Source organism: Dipodomys ordii, unplaced genomic scaffold (genome assembly GCF_000151885.1).
Source record: "Dipodomys ordii isolate 6190 unplaced genomic scaffold, Dord_2.0 Scaffold67, whole genome shotgun sequence".
NCBI classification, from domain to species: Eukaryota; Metazoa; Chordata; class Mammalia; order Rodentia; family Heteromyidae; genus Dipodomys; species Dipodomys ordii.
This window is the reverse complement of record NW_012267283.1, coordinates 9,120,723-9,143,222: the sequence shown is the minus strand read 5'-3', so window position 1 is coordinate 9,143,222 and position 22,500 is coordinate 9,120,723. Positions and strand designations below refer to the sequence as shown.

At 38.6% G+C, this 22,500-nt stretch overlaps 1 protein-coding gene across 1 annotated transcript in view; it reads left to right on the top strand.

The window, feature by feature from the left end:
- Tmeff1 (transmembrane protein with EGF-like and two follistatin-like domains 1) overlaps nt 1-22,500 on the top strand; it is a 74,549-nt gene that overhangs the window by 2,730 nt on the left and 49,319 nt on the right. The window contains exons 2-4 of the mRNA XM_013023239.1: nt 8,798-8,902; nt 10,797-10,906; nt 21,094-21,223. Of these exons, the coding sequence (XP_012878693.1) occupies nt 8,798-8,902; nt 10,797-10,906; nt 21,094-21,223 (345 nt within the window). The remainder of the gene's footprint in view (nt 1-8,797; nt 8,903-10,796; nt 10,907-21,093; nt 21,224-22,500) is intronic.

The window sequence follows — 22,500 nt, the reverse complement described above, 5'->3', positions numbered from 1 at the left end:
TCATAAAGTTACTCTATGTTTAACATTGGGAAAACCTGACAGACTCTTTTCCATAATGCCCGTGCCTTGTTTACTTGTAGTTAAGCAGTCCATTTTCTAAGTTCTTACCAACACTTCATACTATCCTTTAAATTTATGTCTGTTGTCTCTCATTTTCCCTACGTGTTTTTTTTTAATGAATTAAACATTTTAATTCCCCCTCCCCCTTGTTTGTGATACTGGGGTTTTGAATTCAGGGCCTTGGGCTTGCTCTTCCACTTGAGCCACATCCTGTTTAGATTTTACTCACAAATACTGTTTTCACGGCATGATTTTCATTGTTCCTATGATTAATTCTAATATTAGTGTCTCTTGAGCAATGAGGTATGTCATACTTCTCATGTACTTTGAAATTTAATTTTTCTCAGTATATGTTTTTATTTTATTAGGTGATATTTACTGTTAGTTCTTTGTTACTGTTCAGATGCATTTTTTATTTTTATTTTAATACTTTAATGCATTTAATTCTTCTGTTTTAGAAGTTTTTTTTTTTTTTTTTTTGTCAGTCATGGGGCTTGAACTCTGGGCTTGGGCACTATCCCTCAGCTCTTCAGCTCAAGGCGAGCACTCTACCGCTTGAGCCACAGCGCCACTTCCAGATGCATTTATTTTTAAAAAGTATCATGTGTGTTCCACAGCTCAGTTGTCATTTTTTTCAAGGCACTTAAGGTTTTAAAGTTCTTAACACTATTCTATCTTCAGAAGCTTTGACAGTATTAGGTTTTTAATCATAACCCCAGTCTTCTTATTTTTGTGAAAAAAAGGGGAGGGGAAATAACTTCTTTGTGGTTATTGCTATGGTTATAAAAGCAGTATATAATGTTTGTAGAAAATTTGAGGAATATGAAAAATATAAAGATGAACTCCAAAATAATTGCCAATCTCTTCTATAATCTCTTGTTTATGCTAACATTTGTTTTATACCAGAAAAAATTTGAACTTTTTAATTTTTGATGTATTTGTTTAGGAATTTACTTTTATATTGGGGTCACTTTTCTTGTTCATGGCTTAGATTTTCTTTTGAGATTTTAAAGCTCAATTTATTTTGCTTTGTTAGCCTCCATCCAAAATAATTTTGCAAGTGAAACTATCCGTGTATGAGTACTATTGTTTATCACCTAATTGATGGATTCAGAGTCTCTCTTTTTCATAAGTTAGCTCAGTCTTTGTTCTGAGCTTTTTTTTTTGGTTGTTGTTGGTGGTGGTCATGGCAGCTTGAACTCAGGGCCTGGGCACTGGCCTTGAGCTGTTTTGCTCAAGGCTAGCACTCTACTACTTTGAGCCACAGTGCCACTTCTGGTTTTCTGGTGATTATTTGGAGATGATTCTCACAGACGTTTCTGTCTGGGCCAGCTTTGAACTGAGATCTTCAGATCTCAGCCTCCTAAGTAGCTTGGATTACAGGTGTAATCTACTAGTGCCTGGCTTCTGAACTCATTTTTTTTTTTGCCAGTCGTGGGGCCTGAACTCTGGGCGTGGGCACTGTCCCTCAGCTCTTCAGCTCAAGGCCAGCACTCTACCTTGAGCTACAGCGCCACTTCTGGCTTTTTCTACTTATGTGGTCCTGAGGAATCGAACCCAGGGCCTCATACATGCAAGGCAAGCACTGAGCCACCTTCCCAGCCCTGAACTCATTTTAAAAATAACTTCTTTCCCCCATCTTTTTAGAGTGGTTTAAGGTACTCTTTAGGTAGTACACTGTGTTTATTCCTTTTAGTTAATTGCATAACTGTTTCTTAACAATTCAATGAAATATACATATTTTCTTTTCTCCTTTTTGTTCACTTCTTTCTCCTAGTCTGTCTGCCCTCTCTTCCTTCCTCCCTCCCTCCTTCCTACCCTCTCTTTCTCATTCTCTCTCTTCTCCCTCTTTCTCTCTCCTTCTCTCTTCTCGCCCTCCCTCCCTCCTTCCTTCTTCCTTCCCTCCCACCCTACCTTCTTCCTTCCTCCTTCCCTCCCTCTTTCCCTCTTTCCCTCCCTCCCTCCTTCCTTCCTTCTTCTTCCTGTACCTCTTTCTCTTGTGTCTACATTTATTTGTTAAGTTTTTATGTATTAGGTGGAGGATTGGATGGCGCATTGACTCTACTGCAAAATTTTAAAGATGTATCTGCTGTAAAATATGAATAGGATTATAACTATATGTATAGCTTTATAATTTCTTTTTCTGACTTCACAAGGGGTCTTGATCTTCTTTCTGTTCCACTACACATTTCTACCACATACTTGAATGTCTGCGTTGTGTTTTATCAATAATTTATGTAATTAATTCCCAACAGATGGGCATTTAGATTGGTTTCCACTTTACTTTTGTAAAAAAAAAAAATGCTTGCAAGCAACTAGAATCCCAGCTTACTTGGGAGGTAAAGGAAGAAGGATCTCTTGAGCCTAGGAGTTCTAGGCCAGCTCATAGCCAGATCCTGTTTCAGAAAATGAGCCAAATAGTGACAATGTTATGCATATATTTTTTGTATGCTTTTTCTTTTTCTCCATCATTTCCTAGAACTGGAATTGTTGGATAAAAGAATAAAGACAGAATTTTAATGCATATGAGAGGTTTGCTATAGCTGGTTTGAATTTTGATCCCCCCCACCTTTTCTCTAAATAATAAAGAAAAGTAGCAGCAATACTTAATAGCGCCTCTAAATGCCTCTCATACCTTTCTTCAGTCCTCCCTCAGCATTAGGAGAGAGAGGCTGCTATTGTCTCTACTTTAGATGCTGGAGATAGTTAATGACCAAGGTCCCACAACTGGTAAGAGGGAGAGCCAGGATCTCAAACCATGGTGCTTCCTAAAAACACCAAATTATGATACATGTTCATTTGCAGTTTGTCTCACAATTGTTTCCCAAATTAAAATAGCATCATTGGTGTATCTGATTTTTATTAGGAAGGATAATTCACATCAAATAAAATCCACTGCAGCATGTCATTTAGTGGCTTTTATACATTCACACTGTTGTGCAACCATCATCATTATCTACTATCTAAGAACATTTCCATCACCCAGAAAGAATCTCTGTTACTGTTAACCATCAGTCCTATTATCCCCACCCTGTTTCCTGGCAACCACATAGAGACTTTGTGTCTCTATGGCCTTGTGAGATCTGGATATTTGATATAAACCAAACAGTACATATGTAGCTTTTTTATGCCTGATTTCATTCTCTTAGCATAATATTTTCAAGGTTTTCTCATGCTGTAGCATGTACTTTTTTGTTGTTGTTGTGTTGTTGTTCTGATTTAAAAAGTAATATTAGCTGGGCTCCAGTGGCAAATGCCTGCAAATCTGAGTGAGATCTGAGGGTTGAGGTTTGAAGCGAGCCCAGGTGTAAAGTCTGTGAGACTTCAATGACCAAAAAAGCTCAGGGGTTGCTTCCAGACCCTCAGTTCAAGCCTTTGAATTGGAGCACCTGCATGTGCATGCATGCATGCACACACACACAAACACACACACAGACTCACACACAAGGAAAAAGTAATATAATGGATCAAGAGTGGTGGCTCATGCTTATAATCAGGGTTACTCAGGAGGTAGAGACTGGGAGATTATAAAATATCTTTATCTCAACCAATAAACTGAGCATGGTGTTTCACAGCTGTAATCCTAGTTATGAGGGAAGTATAGCTCAGAAGATCTTTGTCAGACCTATGTAAAAATTAACTTAAAGGAACAAGGGCTAGAGACATGGCTTAAGTGCCGGGACACTTGTCTAAGACATTTAGACATTGAATTCAAACACTGCTACTGAAAAAAAAAAGTAATAATGACTGTAAAACTCAACACAGTTCAGGAGAATACAGAATAATGAAGGAACTTCAGATTCTACCAACAGATAATTAGTTCATTTGATATATATACTTTCTAGTTTATTTTTTTATTTTTATTTTATTTTTTGTTGGTTGTGGGGGCTGAACTCCGGGCCTGGGCACTGTCCCTCAGCTTTTCAGCTAAAGGCTAGCACTCTACCACTTGAGCTACAGTGCTACTTCTGGCTTTTTCTGTTTATGTGGTGCTGAGGAATCAAACCCAGGGCCTCATGCATGGGAGGCAAGCACTCTACCACTGAGCCACCTTCCCAGCCCCACTTTCTAATTTTTTTTAATTTTCATAAACATTAAAAAAAAAGCTGAGTTATACCCCTTTTTTCCTCCTCTGCAGTGGGGATGGAACCCCACCATGTTTGTTATATATTTAAAAAAATCTGCCCTTAGCTGGGTACTGGTGGCTCACACCTGTAACCCTAGCTACTCAGGAGGTTGAGATGTAAAGATCTGTGTTCAAAGCCTACCTGGTCCAGAAAGTTTGTGAGACCTCATTTCCAATTAACCACTAGAAAACCAGAAGTGGTACTGTGGCTCAATGAGGTAGAGTGCTGGTCTTGAACACAAAGAGCTCAGGGATAGTGCCCAGGCCCCAAGTTCAAGCCCCACGACTGAAAAAAAAAAAAGAAAATGGAAGACAAGGAAAGAAAATGGTAATGTTGTGTGTGTGTCAGGAAATTGATTTGTCATTATTATTATTATTTTGGGTCCGGTCGTGAGGCCTGAACTCTGGGCCTGGGCGCTGACCCTCAGCTCTTCAGCTCAAGGTTAGTGCTCTACTGCTTCAGCCACAGCGCCACTTCCGGCGTTTTCTGTTTATGTGGTGCTGAGGAATCGAACCCAGGACCTCATGCGTGCAAGGCAAGCACTCTACCACTGAGCCACCTTCCCAGCCCTGTCATCATTATTTTAATAATCCTCAGAATAGATTTGGTTTTTGGATCTGTGAGAAGGAAGTATATAGGTTTCCTAGGTTAATGTCAGAACCAGGGGATCAGAAATGGGAAGCAGGGGAACACGTCACTGGTGGGCATCCTTGGTGATCACTGGATGCATCTGGAAGGTTCGTGGGTACCTCTGCTACTGAGCTGGGGCTCAGGTCTGTTCTTCTACCCCACCCAGCCATGGGTGGGTGTGGTTGTCCTCCCAGTCACCTTGCCTGGAGCATCCTGACACCAGCACTTAGATTTGAAGGAGGTGGGTGTGGGGGTGGATTGACAGGATTCACTGTGCTTTTTGACAAAGAGTCGTTTGGCAAGTACCTTGCAGAATGGATGACAAATATCAGAGTCAGATAATTGTGTGGCAGATGTGAGTTTCCTTTCTTTAAATATAGCTTAGAGAAGTTTTACTCATCAGTGCTCTTAATGCATTTTAATATTAATATGAACTGCTTTTGGTTTTGTATTGTGAAATGCTAAGATTATTTCCCCTCACATAGCAATAGTAGAAGGTAAATGTTGCAGTAGGAATATTTTAGTAAACAAGGTGAAGGAAATTAAATTTCTAGCTTTCTTGTTGAGACTTGATATTAGCTTTTATTAAATCTATTGCTTGGTTTATCCTGAATTTTATTTTCAGTGATTTGTGTCGTTAACAGTGCCCCTTTGGCGGGTTGGGAGTTGAAGTCATGTTTAGGGAAAGAAAGTAGGTCTTTGTTGTGCTCTGTGCCTACTTGTTCTAAGCACAGTTGCTTTTGAATACATGATGTCATCTAATCATTACAATGCAAGGGAAATAATTATTTTATGGCTAACATTGACCTCCAAACTCAGGCATGGCCCATTATGGAGCAAACTGTGTCTAGGGTGTTTTGCAATTACATTCCCCCTCTCCCCTCTCATAACCAATATAAAGGGCCGTCTTGGTTTAAGGAATAGGGGAGGGAAAGGGCTAATGATGAACTTGAACGATGATTAAGATGGTAGGTATAATTGGTTTGCATATGTGAAAATAGAACAGTGAAACCTGTTGAAATTGTTTAGGGAAGAGTAGGTGGGATAGAGGAAAGCAATGGGGGTGTCATTGATTAGAATGTACTGTATGCATGTGTCAAAATGTTACAACCAAAACTCCCCTTGTACAATTATTAAAAGTAGTAATCAGCATAAACCCTTGCAAGAGAAAAAATGTCACCTATTGTTCAACTGGTGTAACATGTTTTATTTTTTCCTAGTTAAATTTTCCTCTCTCTCCCTCTTGCCCTCTCTCCCTGTTTAAGTGTAGCTAGGTAAATAGAATAACCTGGATTATATAAATGTGTTTCTCTTTTTTATTCTAACATTCATATATTCATAGTAGCATGTTATATAACATACATCTTTAAGTTGCTGTATAGTGTTCCATGATTATACCACACCATACTGTGATTTTTAAATATTTTAAATGTCTTTGCTGGTTTCAGCAAATGTTTTTCAGTGACTGTCAGGTATGGGTTGGGGCATAAGCGAGGTTTATTTTGGGAGTGATCTCATCAGATTGGACTGGTGTGATTTTCCTGAAAAAAAAAAAAAAAAGGACAGGTTTCTCCAGATCTCACTAACATCTAGGTAATGAGTCTAAGCACATTTAAATTTTGTTTTTTAAGCACAGGTAAACAATCTGAACACATGTTGTTGAGGAGTCAAAGGATGAGTCTAAAGAGGAGTGAAAGATTTCTGCATGTGTTAGGCTTTCCTCAGTGTTAATTTATTGACTTTCCTGAGTGGTTTTCTGGAGATGGGAAGGCTGAGGCAGGTGGTATGGCTTCAGTGAAGTTGGGAACACTGAGTTTGAATGCTTAAAGTTGAGGATGTGTGCGGGTGTACTGAGAGGGAACAAGATGACATAATAGTGGCGGAGGGCAGGGCATTTTTATTTTCGTAGGAACCCTCTTGTCATGATAAACAGAATTCTGTGGGTAGTCACACAGACACACAGACACATACACACACAAGTTGTAGATCCATGTAACATTTAATTTTAACTGAAAAACATGTAAGTATATATTTATTAATATTTTGAAGACAGATCCAGAAGTTTTCATTGAAGGTAGCCAAATCTGGAATAAAACATTTATAATGAACTTCTTAAGGACTTGTGGATGCTGAAGTGTGAATGAATGTAATGGCCATTGCTTTTAAAGGCATCTTACTTTTTTCCCCACTCTTCAATTTAGCTTTCATGGAAGCAGTTTATTCTCACCCCACTCTTCAATTTAGCTTTCATAGAAGCAGTTTATTCTCACTCATATGAAATGTTGAAATTATAATCATAGTAACAAAGAGAGTGGGTATAACTAGTCTGGACAATGTATTGAAACACAAGAACATCTGCCTTGGTTGGAGCTAAGGGCTCCAAGGACTGTAGAGAGTGACGGAGTGGCCTTTGTAGATCCTTGTGCCTGAGACATTGGCGGTGGGTTTTAGGAGAACTCAGGTTCTCAGGTTTGCATTAATCTGATGAAGCTGGAGACATATCTGAGTGTTATAGTCATGGGCTGGACAGTAGGAAAAGGATAAAGGAGTGAGCCAATGGGAAGTGGTCAGAGTTGAGGGGATAATGGACATTGATGTTTTAGAAGGGGAAGCAGGAATGTCACCTGCTCTAGAAAGACCAAGAAAAGAATTGGAAGACAAGAAATAAAAGCTTTTGACCAAAAACTCCACTTGGACATGATAAATTAAACAGGACTCTATAAACAGTGAGACTAAAGGAGGTTATTATTAGGAGAGGATCACAAGGACTAATAGCTATGTGCATATGATCATATACAATGATACTTATTGAAATGAACTCCAATGAACTCCAATTGAAACAAGAAGTTTTTTTTAACTGTACAGTTTTTGGTTCTTCCCTACCACCCCGTTTCCCCCCTGTTTTTTTTCCTTTTGTTGCGGTTCTTTATTTCTGTACCCTTTGTCTTGTATGTAAGTTTATCTGAGGGAAGGGGAAGCGCAGAAATGGAGGGACAAAGGGTGAACTATCAGCAGTGATAGTCACTAGAAATGAGCTGTACAACTTGGGAAGGGAGGGGGGTCAGGAGGGAAAAATTGGGAGAAAATGAGGGAGGGGGTGACACTATGTACTAATATACTAATTACCTGACTTCTGTAACTGTAACCCCTCTGTACATCACCTTTACGATAAAATTTAAAAAAAGAAAAGCTTTTGAAGTTGGGTGCCACTTGCTCATATCTGTAATCCTAGCTACTTACTGAGATCTGTAAATTTGGGTTCAGAACTAGCTGAGCAGGAAAGTCTATGAGACTCTGACCTCCAGTTAACCAACAAAAAGCCAGAGGTGGAGGTATGGCTGAAGTGTGTAGAGCACCAGCCTTGAACAAAAAAGCCAAGGAAGGACATGGAGCTCTGAGTTCAAGTCCTAGTTTTGGCACTTTCCTCCCCTCCCCCCCAAATAATAGTAAGCTTTTAAATCTTTAGGTGGCTTCATTGGAATGAAGAAAAATGCTTCAAGTAAAACAGAGGAAGTCAGACTCTTTAGAAGTGAAGGCATTTTTGTGACTGGGGCCTTTACTTTGAAACCTAGGTTAACATAAACCCAGAGTTGATATATTTAGGTGTTTCCACTGAAACAGGCAATAGCTGTGGTAAAACAGAGTGAGCACTTGGAGACTGCTGCGTATTTGACACATGACTGCGTTAGACAATCACATGTAAACAAAATCATTTCCATTTATCGCAGTGCTTTCTGACTGGGGCCGATTTTGCCTCTGAGGGGACCTTGGGTAAAATATGAGGACAGTTTGGCTGGTATTCCTGGGGTGGTCATCCTGGAATCTAGTGGCTAGATACCAGGGATACCATCTTCCGATACACTGGGTAGTTCTACCACCAAGAATTACCTGGCCTCTAATGTCTATTAGCACCCAGATTAAGAAGTCTGGAGTTCTACGGTAACCTGTTAAAAAGCTTACTCCCTATTGGTCTCTTTAAGGGTTAGCTACACAGAACTACCTTCTGTTTACTGCCAGGATGGTTGACAGTCATACCACTCTGGATAGAAGTGTTGCATTTCGAAATTGGGCAGCTCTTCATCCTAGTAAACAGGGCTCCTACCCCTGGGGTGCATTGTTTCCAAGCTTTGCAGTGCTAATGAAATTTGAGACAGGTTTTGCATTTTGAGAATTAGATGATGGGCAGATTTGCAACCAGAGCTAAATATTTTTGCCCTAAGCCACTCTGTTGAGTGCTTTTTTGTGTAAAATGTTTCTGTTTCGAGAGTTGATTCTTGAGGACCTTGGTAATGCCTCATCTATTTTGCTGAATTTCCATTTGGGGCTTGAGAAGGCAGGTGTGTAATCAGGCTCATCATTGACAGGTAGCAGAGTGGCCCTCTTGACTCCTGGGAGTTTACAAAGTACTCAAAAAGGCATTCCAGAAAAGGCACCTCCAGAATAGAATCCTTCTGAGCGATTTGAGCTAAGATCTTAGTGCCTACATTTGTCAGGAGGCAGGGCACCACGGGAAGTTGGTGCTCTGGTGTTTACAGATTTGTAAACAAGGGATATACTGTAGACAATAAAAACTTAGGACTTCTGCTTAGAAATATTTACCTTAATTAGAAACCACAGGCAATACCTGTCTAAGGATTGAATTTCAGTGTATGTGACCTAGATAGGAATAGAATGAAATATGCCTAGTAAGCGGAACCCTCAAAATTTCATGAAATAATATAACTTGTCTTAGTCTGTTTCTGTAACTATAACAATACTTGAAGCTGGGTAATTTATAAAGAGAGTTCATTTGGCTCACGGTTCAAGTCTAGAAATAGAGAATAAGTAGGAATAGAGGATTGCTGGAGAAGTGTTTTCCTCTTTGCCAAGATGCTGTCATAATGTAGAATGCAAGAAACCCTGTGTTCCTCAGGCAGTCGGAGGTTAACGCACACTCTGCTTCCACATTCAACTGATAACTGTATTTTTTTTCTTCCAAGCTTTGTTTTGTGTATTGCATTTGTTGTCAAGACTCATTTCTAATAGAGAAGATATAAAAGTTGCTCTGCAGTGATTTCTCCTAATTTGATGTAATTGGCAACTTAGCACTTACTTTAAGCAACGTATTTGGTGCTGAGAAAGCTTAATGTGAGTCTTCTAAGCACAAGACTGATAATCTTGGAGCAAGAGCAGAATCATCTCAGAACCATATTCTATCATGTGGGTTGTATTTGCTGTGGTGGAATAAAATTATTGAAAATCTTGAAGTCTAGCAAAAGTTTGTACCCCTTTAATTCTGAGTACATAAATGTTCCATATATATATATATATATATATTAGTATGAAACTCAAGTTCACTTAATTCTTTTGAATTTAAAATTATTAGTCTAGAATGAACACTGACCAATTAAAATTTATTCTGAGTATAAAAAGAAGATCTGATTCTTTTTTGCCTGACCTCCTTCCCTTCCTTTCCCTTCTCTGTCCCCTTCCCCAGCCCCCCACTCTTCCCTCTTTCCCCCTCCTCTTTCCCCTTCCTCTTTCACTTTCCCTCCCCTTCACTTTCCATTTCCTCTTTCCCCTTTCCCTCTTCTCCTCTTCCCCTCTCCCTCTTTCCTGTGATGGTGGTTTGAATGCTTTGTGTATGCTTGGCAAGTCCTTTATAATCTCCTATATCTGCAATCCTTCCTTAAACTATTCATTACAGAAATAATCTTATATATTAAGACAAACTATGTTTGGGAATTAAATTCTGAAATTTTGAGTTTCATCTTGGGATGGGTTCCTTTTAGTAGGTATATGATTATGTAAGATTCTTTTGGGGATATTCTGAACATTTTGTATCCTATAGAGCTTGCCTTTTGTATGTTTTATATACTTTTTTGTATATTTTCTTATTATACCATCGGAAGGATTTGTTCTTTTTTATATCTATGCACATTTAAGTGAGAAAAAAGTCAGATACAAATATATGTATAAAACGGTTTTCTTCTCTTGCAGAGTTAAATATGAGAGAGTCTGTTGTAAGAGTCTGTGATGAGTCTTCATGTAAATATGGAGGAGTCTGTAAAGAAGATGGAGATGGTTTGAAATGTGCATGCCAGTTTCAGGTGAGGAACCTGAGCCTATTTTAAATTTCCAAGCATTTCCCATAGTTCATAATTCTGTATTTTTCATCTTAAACTGTGCTTATAGCACCATGAACTCTGTAAAAAAGCTGGATTCACAACCCACCTGTTCTTGTGGTAAGATGCTACTGCTCTGTTACTTGTGCTTGCCATGCTTTGTTCAAGAGGACAAACTGGCAATGACAGGTAGAAAAATACTAAAATTCTATCCAGATATAAGATGTAATTGCCACTGAAGGGAAATAAGCTACAGGTTACATTAGAGTCTTTAAATTTTTTTAAAAAAATAATCTTTTTTTCTTCAATTCTCATTTCTTGTTCTCATCTTTTAGAATGTGGCTGGTTTGGAACCTCAGGGACTGTGTCAGGGTTACAGTTGGACTAGAAAGTGGACCCTTTGACTAAGAGCATGGATGTCTTTACCCTCCCAGTGCTGTTTGAGTAATTTGATTATCTGAAAAAGTAAAAGAAAGGAAGGGTGTTATATCCAATTCTTCCTTTTTGTTTGTTAGTGATTAACTTATAAACTTACAAAGTGATTCCTGACTCATAATTTAAGATGAGATGAAGAAAGAACTAGTATTTTTTTTCACTTATAATCTTGCTCTAAATGCACCTGCCATTTTGGATTTTGCAGAGAAGGAAAGGAGTCAGAAGTTAGGAATAAAAACAGAAGAGATAGTATTTCCAGTAACTCCTTGATCTCATGTGACTTTATGATATTCAAAGAAGTTTCTTCCTATCAGTATTCCATTTGAAAAGAGAAGGCACATTCCATACCCTTTCTTAAAATATGGTCATGAAAACCAAAGTTGGAAGGAGGGCTTGCATATGAAACTTCTTTGAAAACCATAAGCCACTGTGGTGTTTATTTTCATGAAAAGAAATGGCCAGTTTATGAGTTGGAGGGAAGGTGGTAGGTTTACTTACTCTTGTCCATCCAGCCAAAGAGGGTCTTCATGGGAGAAGCTTTCTATTCAGTTAAAACTTGTGGGAAGGTTTCTCTTGGGCATTTTCAAAATAGACACCTCCTTCCACATTCAAGTAGGGAGCTTCTGGCTGGCTTCCGATCTTTTCTGCCTGCTAGGTGGAGACACCAGTGCCCTTCCATAGAGTTCCTCACAGCACAGAAGCTGACTGTATCCACTGGGATAAATCACTGATAATTCAGATTCTTTCCCCCTGGAAAATACATCATCTCTCTGGCTGCTTTCAAGATGTTCTCTTTACTTTTTTTTTTTTTTTTTAAAGCACAATGAGGTGCTTACATTTGGTTTTCTTTTTATCTTACTTGAAATTGGCTGATCTGAAATCTATAAATTTATGCCACTTATTAACATTAATGAGTTAATTGTTTTTTAGTGTATTTTCTCTCAATTCTCTGTTCTAATGAGTTTAGCAACTCATTAGACCTTTCCATATTCCGTTTTTTTCTTCCTTTTTTCACATTAAATTATTATTTTGTGGATCATTCTTCAGGTTCAACAACTCTTTGGTTATGTCCATTCTTCCTATTTAGTGAGTTTTTAGTTTCATTTTTTTTAATTTCTAGGTTTTTATAGCTTATCAGTTGGGATTTCTCAATTTTTTTATTCATTGCAAGTATATTTATTTGAACACAGATATGAGTACTTTAAAATTTTTTCTGCTAAAGGTCAGATAAGGTGATGTTAGGGAAATGAACCCTAAGATATGTATTCAAATGTTTTTTATTTCTTTCATTCGATTGTTTCTAACACATTTATAAGATTATTTCTTTGTTGCTTTGTATGTCCCTCCCCCACAGTATAACCCCTGCTTTCACTGTATTTGATGTCGGTATAATTTGTGGAGGGGAAGGGGAAAAACAAATCGTTTAAATAGGGATACAAGTGGACCCATTGCAACAATGAGATGTACAAGTCGTTTTGTCGAAAACGAACTTTACAATTTTGGTGGGGGGGGGGCGGCGGCGCAGGGAGGATTTGGTGGTGGGGTGGAGGGAGGATGGGAATGGATGGAAAGGGGAAACAAAGGAGGAGGCTTGATAAGAAATGCTTGATAAGAAATGTACTCATTGGGGCTCGGAAGGTAGCTCAGCGGTAGAGTGCATGCCTTGCAAGCATGAGGCCCTGGGTTCGATTCCTCAGCACCACATAAACAGAAAAAGCCAGAAGTGGCGCTGTTGCTCCAGTGGTAGAGCACTAGCCTTGAGCTGAAGAGCTGAGGGACAGTGCCCAGACCCAGAGTTCGGGCCCCATGACTGGCAAAAAGAAAGAAATGTACTCATTATCTTGCCCATGTAATTGTAACCCCTCTGTACAGTATTTTCACAATTAAAAAAATGCAAAAAAATTTTTTTTCTGCTAAGGTCAGTATGTACAACATTTTCTAGGTATTGTTTCTTGGGTGCATTATGTTTATTTTTGTGTCTTATTTAAGAGTATGTTGTCAGAATATTTTTGAATTTATCTATGCATTATATATATGTTATAAATGATATGTATGCTTGAATTCTGTTGTGTTCCTTTGAAGAGAATTGCTAATTTGGGGGTGATAAAATTAATTGAACTTTCCAAATGGTATATTGTATCATTGGCTCAAATTCTCAGTATTTAAATAATCAGTTCATTTCTTTTAAACCCAGTGGAGCTACTTGGAGTCTGTCCCATGTATGGGCCAGAAATTGGTTCTGAGTATGTACTCACAGGTGCTGGGACTCCCCTCTGATTTCTGGAATTTCCTTCCCACTTTGCAGTGGCTGGTTCAGGCAGATCTGAACTAGATCTCTCTTCTGGTTTATCACATCAAAAAGTTTGTCTTTTATCTCCATAGAGATTTAGCGTGAGAAAGTATTCCTTTAAATGCCTTGATATGGACTTGGGATGCTCATGTTAAAATTCACATCCTCACTAGCAGCAGGGTATTGGATTGCCTGTTTTCTCCCAGAGTAGTGATAGTAGGTTTTTGTCAGTTTGCTTATACTTTGTAAACATGGAAGTAAAAACAAAGCATTTATTTGCATCTGATTACTAGAGAAATTGAAAATATGCTCCTTATTTGTTGATCATTTTTTAAGAACTAGTACTAATGTTATTTCCTGTTTTTTTCATACTTTCTTTTTGGTTTGGGTTGATTGGTAACATATATGTGATTATGGGTGTGTACTGTATATAGTATTTGCTGTGCTGAGCATTTTATATCCATTAACTTATCAACTCCTAGGAGAACCTCCTGTTTTGATGTGCTTTTGAAAAGAGTAATGTATACCTGTATTTTAAAAATGTAAAAGAGTATATATTGAAAAAAAAGGTCTTATAATCCAAACTATCAATTGCTTTTTCTTGTAGGCTATATTTGTTGCTGTTATTTTTTTCTAAAATAGTCTGTGTGTATCTCTTAGGAATATAAATCACTTAATGGTATTTACTTCAGGGGTTGTTACCTCCCAGTTCATGTAGATGCAAAAAATAAAAGAATTCTGTAGAGAAAAAGAAGTTACCCTGCTTTCATTATTTTTTATATATTTTTTGTAATACTGTACAGAGGGGTTATAGTTACATGAGTAAGATAATGAGTACATTTCCTATTGAGCATTGTTACCTCCTCTGTTTTTCCCAACCATCCCTTCCCTCCCCTGCTTTTATTATTTTAAAAATTTATTTGTTTCGATATTTTTGAGTTGGTGCTCACTGTGTAGCTTAGGCACACCTTCAACTCAAGATCTTGTCTCTACCTTCTGATTACTGAGAGAGGATTGCAGATATATACCACCATGTGTTGGTGGCAAAATTTGATCTATTTGGTGGTACTGGGGTTTGAACTCATAGTACTCCTGATGATTGAACTCAAGGCCTTACCCTTATTAGGTAAGCACTCTACCCTTTGAGCCATGATCCCATCCCTTTTTGCTTTGGGTTGTTTTCAGATAGGATCTCACTTTTTTTTTTTTTGCCTGATTGGGCCTCATTACCTGGGATTGTCAGCTTAGAAAAAAAATTTACTTGTTTTTGGTTAACAGGTAATAAATAGTTTTGTGTGTTTCCTTTTTTTTGACATAAGTTTTAAAGTTTCACATTATACTTATCTGTGTCTGCCTGTATGGTTCTGCTTCTTTTTCTTTATTCATTGAATGTCTTCTCCTGAAAATTCTCTTAAGATTGTAAAGAAAATAGCCCTTTCAGCAGCTAGAAAATCCTTTTGTGAGCTGCTTGAATCCTTTCTGTGCTTACTCTGTCACAAATCAGGAAAAGGAAATATAAGGAACTGAGATCCGTAGACATTTGTCCAGAGCTTTATGTGGTGTGTTAAAGCTAGATGCTAAGGATGTGAAGATGTTTAAAGACAGGCTTCTTGCCTTGTACGGGCAAACTGCCTTAGGTCTTACATCATGATTTGATCTTCCTGCCCAGGAAATCTTCCTTTGGACCACTCTGCCTTCCAATAAGCTTATAAAGCTGTTCCAGTTGGACTCAGGTTATTGCAAGCTTAGGAACAATGACTGCATATACACATTAAATGCTTTGCTCCACTGTATACTGTACAGTGTCTTTCAACTCATTAAAAAATAGTTGTTGATGATTCAGCATGTTTTCAAGGCTATTAACAATTTAAATACATTTTAATAGATAACAGGACTTCATGTAAAAGTCTAAAGTGGTATTTTTTATTCTTCTAACAGAGCAATTTTCTTGCCACATTTAAGAACAAAGCCACTTTTATTAATTTTGTACCACAGAAGTGATAAATACTTTAGATTTCTGTTAAAAGTTAATGCCTTTGACTTTTTCCCCTATGTCCTTTCTACTTCTTTTTTCTTCTACCTGGAGTTCTCTAGTGTGTGTGTCTTTCCTCTTGAATTTATCAGGGTCTGTCTTGCTAGATGCCAGTGTCTTCTTAGTAGATCTTTGCACTGGAGTTTTCCAGAAACATAGAGCCAGTAAAGGGACACACACACACACACACACACACACACACACACACACACACACACACGAAAAAGACAATATTATTAATATTATTTTGGTTGCATAGAATCTGAGAAGTGCCAGTTTCAGTTGCATGTTGCATGTTGAAAGCCCATGGAATCAAGTGCTATGAGTCTCTGTCTAAGACAAACAGCCGAAGACCAGAAGACTGATGGATCAGCTCAAGCAGTCAGTAGAGAGAATCCTCCCTTCTCTGCCTTTTTGTTCTTTAAAAGTGCTCAACACATTGGGCACTGCTCTTCCACATTGGGAGGGCAGTCTGTTTAACTTGGTCCATCGGCTCAAATCTTAATCACACCTAGAAATAAACTTACCAATAAATCTGGAAATAACTTTTTTTTTGTTGTTGTTGGTCATGGGGCTTGAACTCTGGGCTTGGGTGCTCTCTTAGCTCTTCAGCTCAAGGCCAGCGCTCTACCAATTGAGCCACAGCACCATTTCCTGTTTCCTGAGTGGTTTATTGGAGATAAGAGTCTCGTGGACTTTCCTGCTAAGGCTGGCTTTGAACCAGTGATCCTCAGATCTCAGCCTTACGAGTAGCTAGGATTACAGTTGTGAGCCACTAGTGCCAGCTGGAAATAACTTTTTATCTGGACACCCTGGGGCATAGTCAAATTGACACATGGCTGAGACAAAACACCTGGGCAAAACAACCTAAGAGGGGCCTAACTGGGTCCCCAGGCTTTTAGATGTTGCTACCCACAGTTAATCCTCGCTGGAAAAGCCTCACAGGTGCACCAGAAATGTGCTTTCCTAAGCTCTCAGATGGTTTTTAATACAATCAAGTTGATGATCAAGATGCACCATCACAACATCCTAATTACCATTTTCTTATTTATTGTGCTCAGAACAAGTCATGGTAGATAAGTAGGTTCACAAAAAAGTGCTTGTAAGGATGTGATTCCAGACGTGTACGCTTTTTGTTTCTGAAGTACTTTCATGGCAGAACCATCAGGTTCTTCTAAAGAAAAGTTATAGGGAAATGTTCATTCTCTCAGTGGTTCTAACCAAAACTAAAAGATTGTGGCTGGCAACAGTGCTACATTATAAATTAATTGAATGTTGGGTGGTAGGGATAGGCCAGTGTTAGAGTACTTTATTAGCTTGTGCAAGGCCCTGGGTTCCATCCCCAGCATTGTAAAACTAAATAATACAGCCCTTTCCCCAAATTAAATAAACAATTTTTCCCCCAAATCACCCAGATCCTTTCATTTGTTCATAAGCATACCAAGAAGCTTTCAAGAAGACAGACCTCTGGAAATCAAGAAAGACCAAGGAATAGCAGATCTATCTGTTCTCCTATCTCAGGTTCACTTGCTCTAGGTCTGAGGTTGAATTCAGGGGTATTAAGTGTCCTGCTTGCTTTCACCAAGTGACATAGGGCAAGATTGCTGAATGACTTGAGTGTGTGGAATGGTGAGGAATGGCAGCTCTTCCATTTAGGGACTATGACCCTTGACAAATATTTAAGATTTGGAAATGATAATAGCAACAGCAAAAATAGTTAATATGTAATCTTAATGTACTCTGACCAGATATATGTGTTATAGGTGAATTTCTCTTATTTAGTCCTCATAACAACTCTATCAGGTAGGGACTGTTCTAATTGTACAGATGGAGATACTGGAGCTTCTGCTACCCCATAATCATAGGGCTAGTAGTCCCAGGATTTGGACTCAAGCATGAAGCTATGTGGTTGTTATGACATGTAAGTAGTTTCAACTTTTAAAGTAGCAGCCCTGTGCTTATTAGATAGATACTGTTTGATGAGTGTTAGAATTTTCAGTCCTGACAAACTTAATACTTCTTATTACATTCTTAATTTTTCCTTTTATTATAATCTTTAAGTAGTTGTACAAAGGTGTTGCCATTTGACAAAGCAGTTTATGAGTACCATATATTACCCCTTTTAACATTCTCACCTAACCCTCCCCTTCCTTCCCTCACCCATTCCTTCCCTCATTCTTCTTAATTTGTAGGATCTGTGTTGAATTCTTGACTTCATTTTTCCCCCTCTTCATTTGTCTCCCCCTACCCCCTACCCCATTCCTTTTGACTGCCTGCTTCCTGTTTCATTTTGCTGAACTTTGATTTTGCCTTTCTAAGGAATTAACTATTTGGGAGATCTCCCCTGAATCTACTGTTAGTGCTTCTTTTTTAATGACTAATAATTTATATTCCATTTTTTATTATCCTTAAATTAAATTCAAAATGGGACCTAAACATGTAATTAATGATTATAATGCATAATTTTAACATAAAAGAAAAACATTTCTATTATAAACATTTCGGAATGTCATTGCTTGGCACTAGAAGACAGTGCAGTAGTTAGCTACTTGTATCTATTTAGAATGAATGGTTGGATTAAAAAGATAGAAGTATGGGGCTGGGAAGGGGGCTCAGCAGTAGAGTGTTTGCCTCGCATGCATGAGGCCCTGGGTTCGATTCCTCAGCACCACATAACCAGGAGAGGCTGGAAGGGCACTATGGCTCAAGTAGAGCCCTAGTAGAAGTGCTAGCCTTGAGCTGAAGAGCTCAGGGTCAGTGCCCAGGCCTAGAGTTCAAGCCCCACGACCAGCAAAAACACCCCCCCCCAAAAAAAGATAGATGTACAAGAAAGAACATGAAAAGAATGACCCATAGGTATGGTGGATGTTAGTATGAAAGCTATTTAGGGTAAGGTACATAAGGATATACTAGTATATGGTCTTGTCATAGTTGCTACACAAATGGCCAGAGAGAAACACAGAAATTACATGGCACTTGTATTTGTCATGTGCACCTGTCCTTTTCCTAAGTTGTATATGAAGTGTCTTGAAACCCATCTAATAAGTGACTAATAGTCCCTCTATCAGACTCAGCTAACAGATAAATTCTGGAGCCTGAAGCTTACTCATCTTGTTCTATACCATTTGAACCATGCCTCCAGCCTGCTTTTGGCTGGTTCATTGGAGTTGGCTAGCTTCAAACTGTGATTTTCCACGTCTCAGCCTCCTGGGTAGTTAGGAATACAGGTGTGAGCCACCATCTCTTAGCTCCAGATATATTCTTAAATGTGTAATTCTGAATCAAAAATGACATTTTAGGACTCTTGAGCTATATTATTAAATAATGTCCTTTAAAAGCTAAACCAACTTTGAGTATCATAACTAGTGTATTGAGATGTCTACCTAATTTAAAAAAAATACCTTTTTTTTCCTGACAGTACTGGGCTTGAATTCAGGACTTTGTGCTCTTGGTTGGCCTTTTTGTTCACAGCTAGCTGTCCGCTACTTGAAGTGTGCCTCTGCTGCCAGGCTTTTGCTAGTTAGTTAGAGATGAGTTGTGGATTTGCCTGTCCAGGCTGTCTTTAAACCTTGATCCTCAGATGTCAGCCTCCTCAGAAGCTAGGCTTCTAGGATGGCCCTGAACTGAACCCTCCTGTCAGCTCTATAGAGTGGTAAGATTATAGACAGGTACCACCATGCCCAGCTCATTTTTTAAAAATTAAAAATAACATCTCATTTTTAGTACGTAATGCTGATAAGCTAATGAAGGTCAATTATTTTTATCTATTAAATTGCTGTTTGTAATTTTTCTGTAAATACATTGTTTTTGGTCTTTTTAAAAATTAATTTGTATTTCATTTTTTAAGTAATGATAATATGTTGTAGCATATTATAGCATTTCCCAAATTTTAATTTAGTCATGTATGATATTAATGTAGTAATTTTTCTTCTTTGGTGATACTCTAGGGTTTGATTTTTAGGGGTCACACTTACTAGGCAGGTGCTTTACTGCAGAACCGTATCTCTAGTCCTTTTTTTTTTTGCACTATTTGTTTTGAGATAGAGTCTTGCTTTCTGCCTAGGCATATGTTTGCACTCTGCCCCACCTGTTTAGACTTCCAACCATAGCTAGGATGACAGACACTTATTGCCTTGCCCAACTATTGATTAAGCATTCTCACAAACTTTATTTATTTATTTATTTATTTCAGTTGGTTATGGGGCACGAACTCTGGGCCTGGGTGCTGTCCTTGCACTTTTCAGCTCCAGACGAGTGCTCTACCGCTTGAGCCACAGCGACACTTCTGGTTTTCTAGTGGTATTGGAGATAAGAGTCTCACAGACTTTCCTGCTCGGACTGGCTTTGAACCATGATCCTCAGATCTCAGCCTCCTGAGTAGCTAGGATTACAGGTGTGAGCCACCGGCATACAGCTCACAAAACTTTTTTTTTTAAACCTAGGCTGGCCTTGAATAGAAATTCTCTCTGTCTCAGCTTCCAAGTAGCTAGACTTACAGGCATGAGCCACTAGCATTGGACTTGATGTGTAGAAATTTTTAAAGTTTTTTTTTTTTTTGTTGTTTTGTCAGTCTTTGGGGTTGAACTCTGGGCCTGGGGGCTGTCTCTGAGCAATTCAGCTTAGGGCTGGTGTTCTACCACTTGGACCACAGCACCACTTCCAGGCAGACTTTCCTGCCTGGGCTGGCTTTGAACAGCGATTCTCAGATCTCAGCCTCCCAAGTAGTTAGGATTACAGGTGTGAGCCACTGGCTCCTGGCTGGTTTAAAGTTTTTTTAAGTCCATAGGTCCACTGGCATTTCTCAAACCAGTATCACCTTTTCTCTTTATTTGTCATATTTCACTTCATCCTTCAGGCTCAGTTCCCATTCCGCTTTGTCTGAAGAGGCTTTCCTCTTCAGACATTGTACTTACTGTGTATTCTATTGATTTGGAACAGTTTTTAGCTTACAATTTGTTTTCTAGTTTTAGGATTCTAACAAGATTATAAGATCTCAGAGAACAACGCTATCTTTTATTTCTTTGTGCCTCATAACATTTACTTTGAGACTATTACAGGTATTGAATAAATGAATTTTGATGGTAGTAAGATGACATTACCTAAGTAGTGTTCTTTACAAACATTGTCAAGATTTTCCTTACTGTCTCAATGAGTTTTCATAGCAGGCAAATAAAGCAGATAGTGTAGGGATTTCCAGCCTCATTCTTATGGATAGTTGGCAGTTATTTTCATTATAAATATGGAAAAAGGTCGAAGAAATAACAAGAGTCATTTTTTTTCAAAACCAAATAAAAGAACAACCTATTCAGTAGTAGAAGAGTGTCATAATACTGTGGTGTTGCTTTCATGAATGTGAAATAAACTATTAATATTCATGCCTTGTTCTGAGAGTTTATTTTTATTTCTGTTTTGCAGTGCCATACAAATTACATTCCTGTCTGTGGATCAAACGGGGACACATACCAAAATGAATGCTTTCTCAGAAGAGCTTCTTGTAAGCACCAGAAAGAGATAACAGTGGTGGCGAGAGGACCGTGCTACTCAGGTGTGTACCATGCACTTCTAAACACATGGTAGAAATGGTTCTACCATATTTTCTAAAAGGAAGGCTTCATCCAGCCGGAGCTAACGTCCCTAAATTACTGCATAGATTATGGGTGATAGTTGGAGGGGATTAGATTTTTTTTTGAATTGCATATTTCATATTGCCACTTTTTAACCTTGATTGGTTTTATACTTAACTGTTTATGCCCTTTTTCTGTAGGGGTCTCTGTATGTCTTTTGTACTATGAGTTGAACCTTAGACAGATAAGATTTAGAATGGAAGCTGGTGCTGGCAGTTGTCTATAATCCTAGCTACTCAGGAGGCTGAGATCTTGAGGATCACAGTTCAAAGCCAGCCTGGGCAGGGAAGTCCAGGAGACTCTATCTCCAATTAACTTTCAGAAAACCAGAAGTGGCGCTGTGGCTCCAAGTAGTAGAGTACTAGCCTTGAACAAGCTCAGGGATAGTTCAAGCCCCATGACTGATCCCCCAAAAAAGATTTAGGGCTGGGAATGTGGCTTAGTGGTAGAGTGCTTATCTAGCATGCATGAAGCCCTGGGTTCAGTTCCCCAGTACCACATAAACAGAAAAAGTCAGAAGTGGCTCAAGTGGTAGAGTGCTAGCCTTGAGTAAAAGAAGCTCAGGGACAGTGCCCAGGCCCTGAGTTCAAGCCCCAGGACTGCCAAAAAAATAAAAAAAGATTTAGAATGGAGAATGACATGGGTCATCATGTCTTACTTTGTTTGTTTGTTTTTGAGAGGTCAAATCAGGAGTCTTTATTAGAAAGCCAGAGATGATGTGTGGATGTATATCCCCCCAAAATTTGCAGCCTTGACTATACTTAGTACTGTTAGGAAACTGAGCCACAAGCGTAGTAAAGAAAGAGCAGGAAAACAATCTCAACAAATCAGATCAACTCTCTAGTGGAGAGCCAAAGAGAGACAACATGGTGACCGCAGGAAGGTCAAGAGACATGAGGCCTGGTGTCCATGCCCATCTTTTCTGTTTTCTTTTTGGAAAGATGAGGAAAATCTCTGTATTTGTGTTTCTTTTCAAATTCTTCTTTTGTCTCTTCTATCCCACTATGTCATAAGCTGTCTGTATCTTCTTCCTTTATTTTGTTTCTCTTTCCTGAATTAATGGTAGTTGATTTAGGGAAGTGTTAATGCTTCCTTCCTTCCTTCCCTTCCTTCCCTTCCTCCCCTTCCTCCCTTCCTCCCTTTCTTTCCTTCTTTCTTCCTTCCTTCCTTCCTTCCTTCCTTCCTTCCTTCCTTCCTT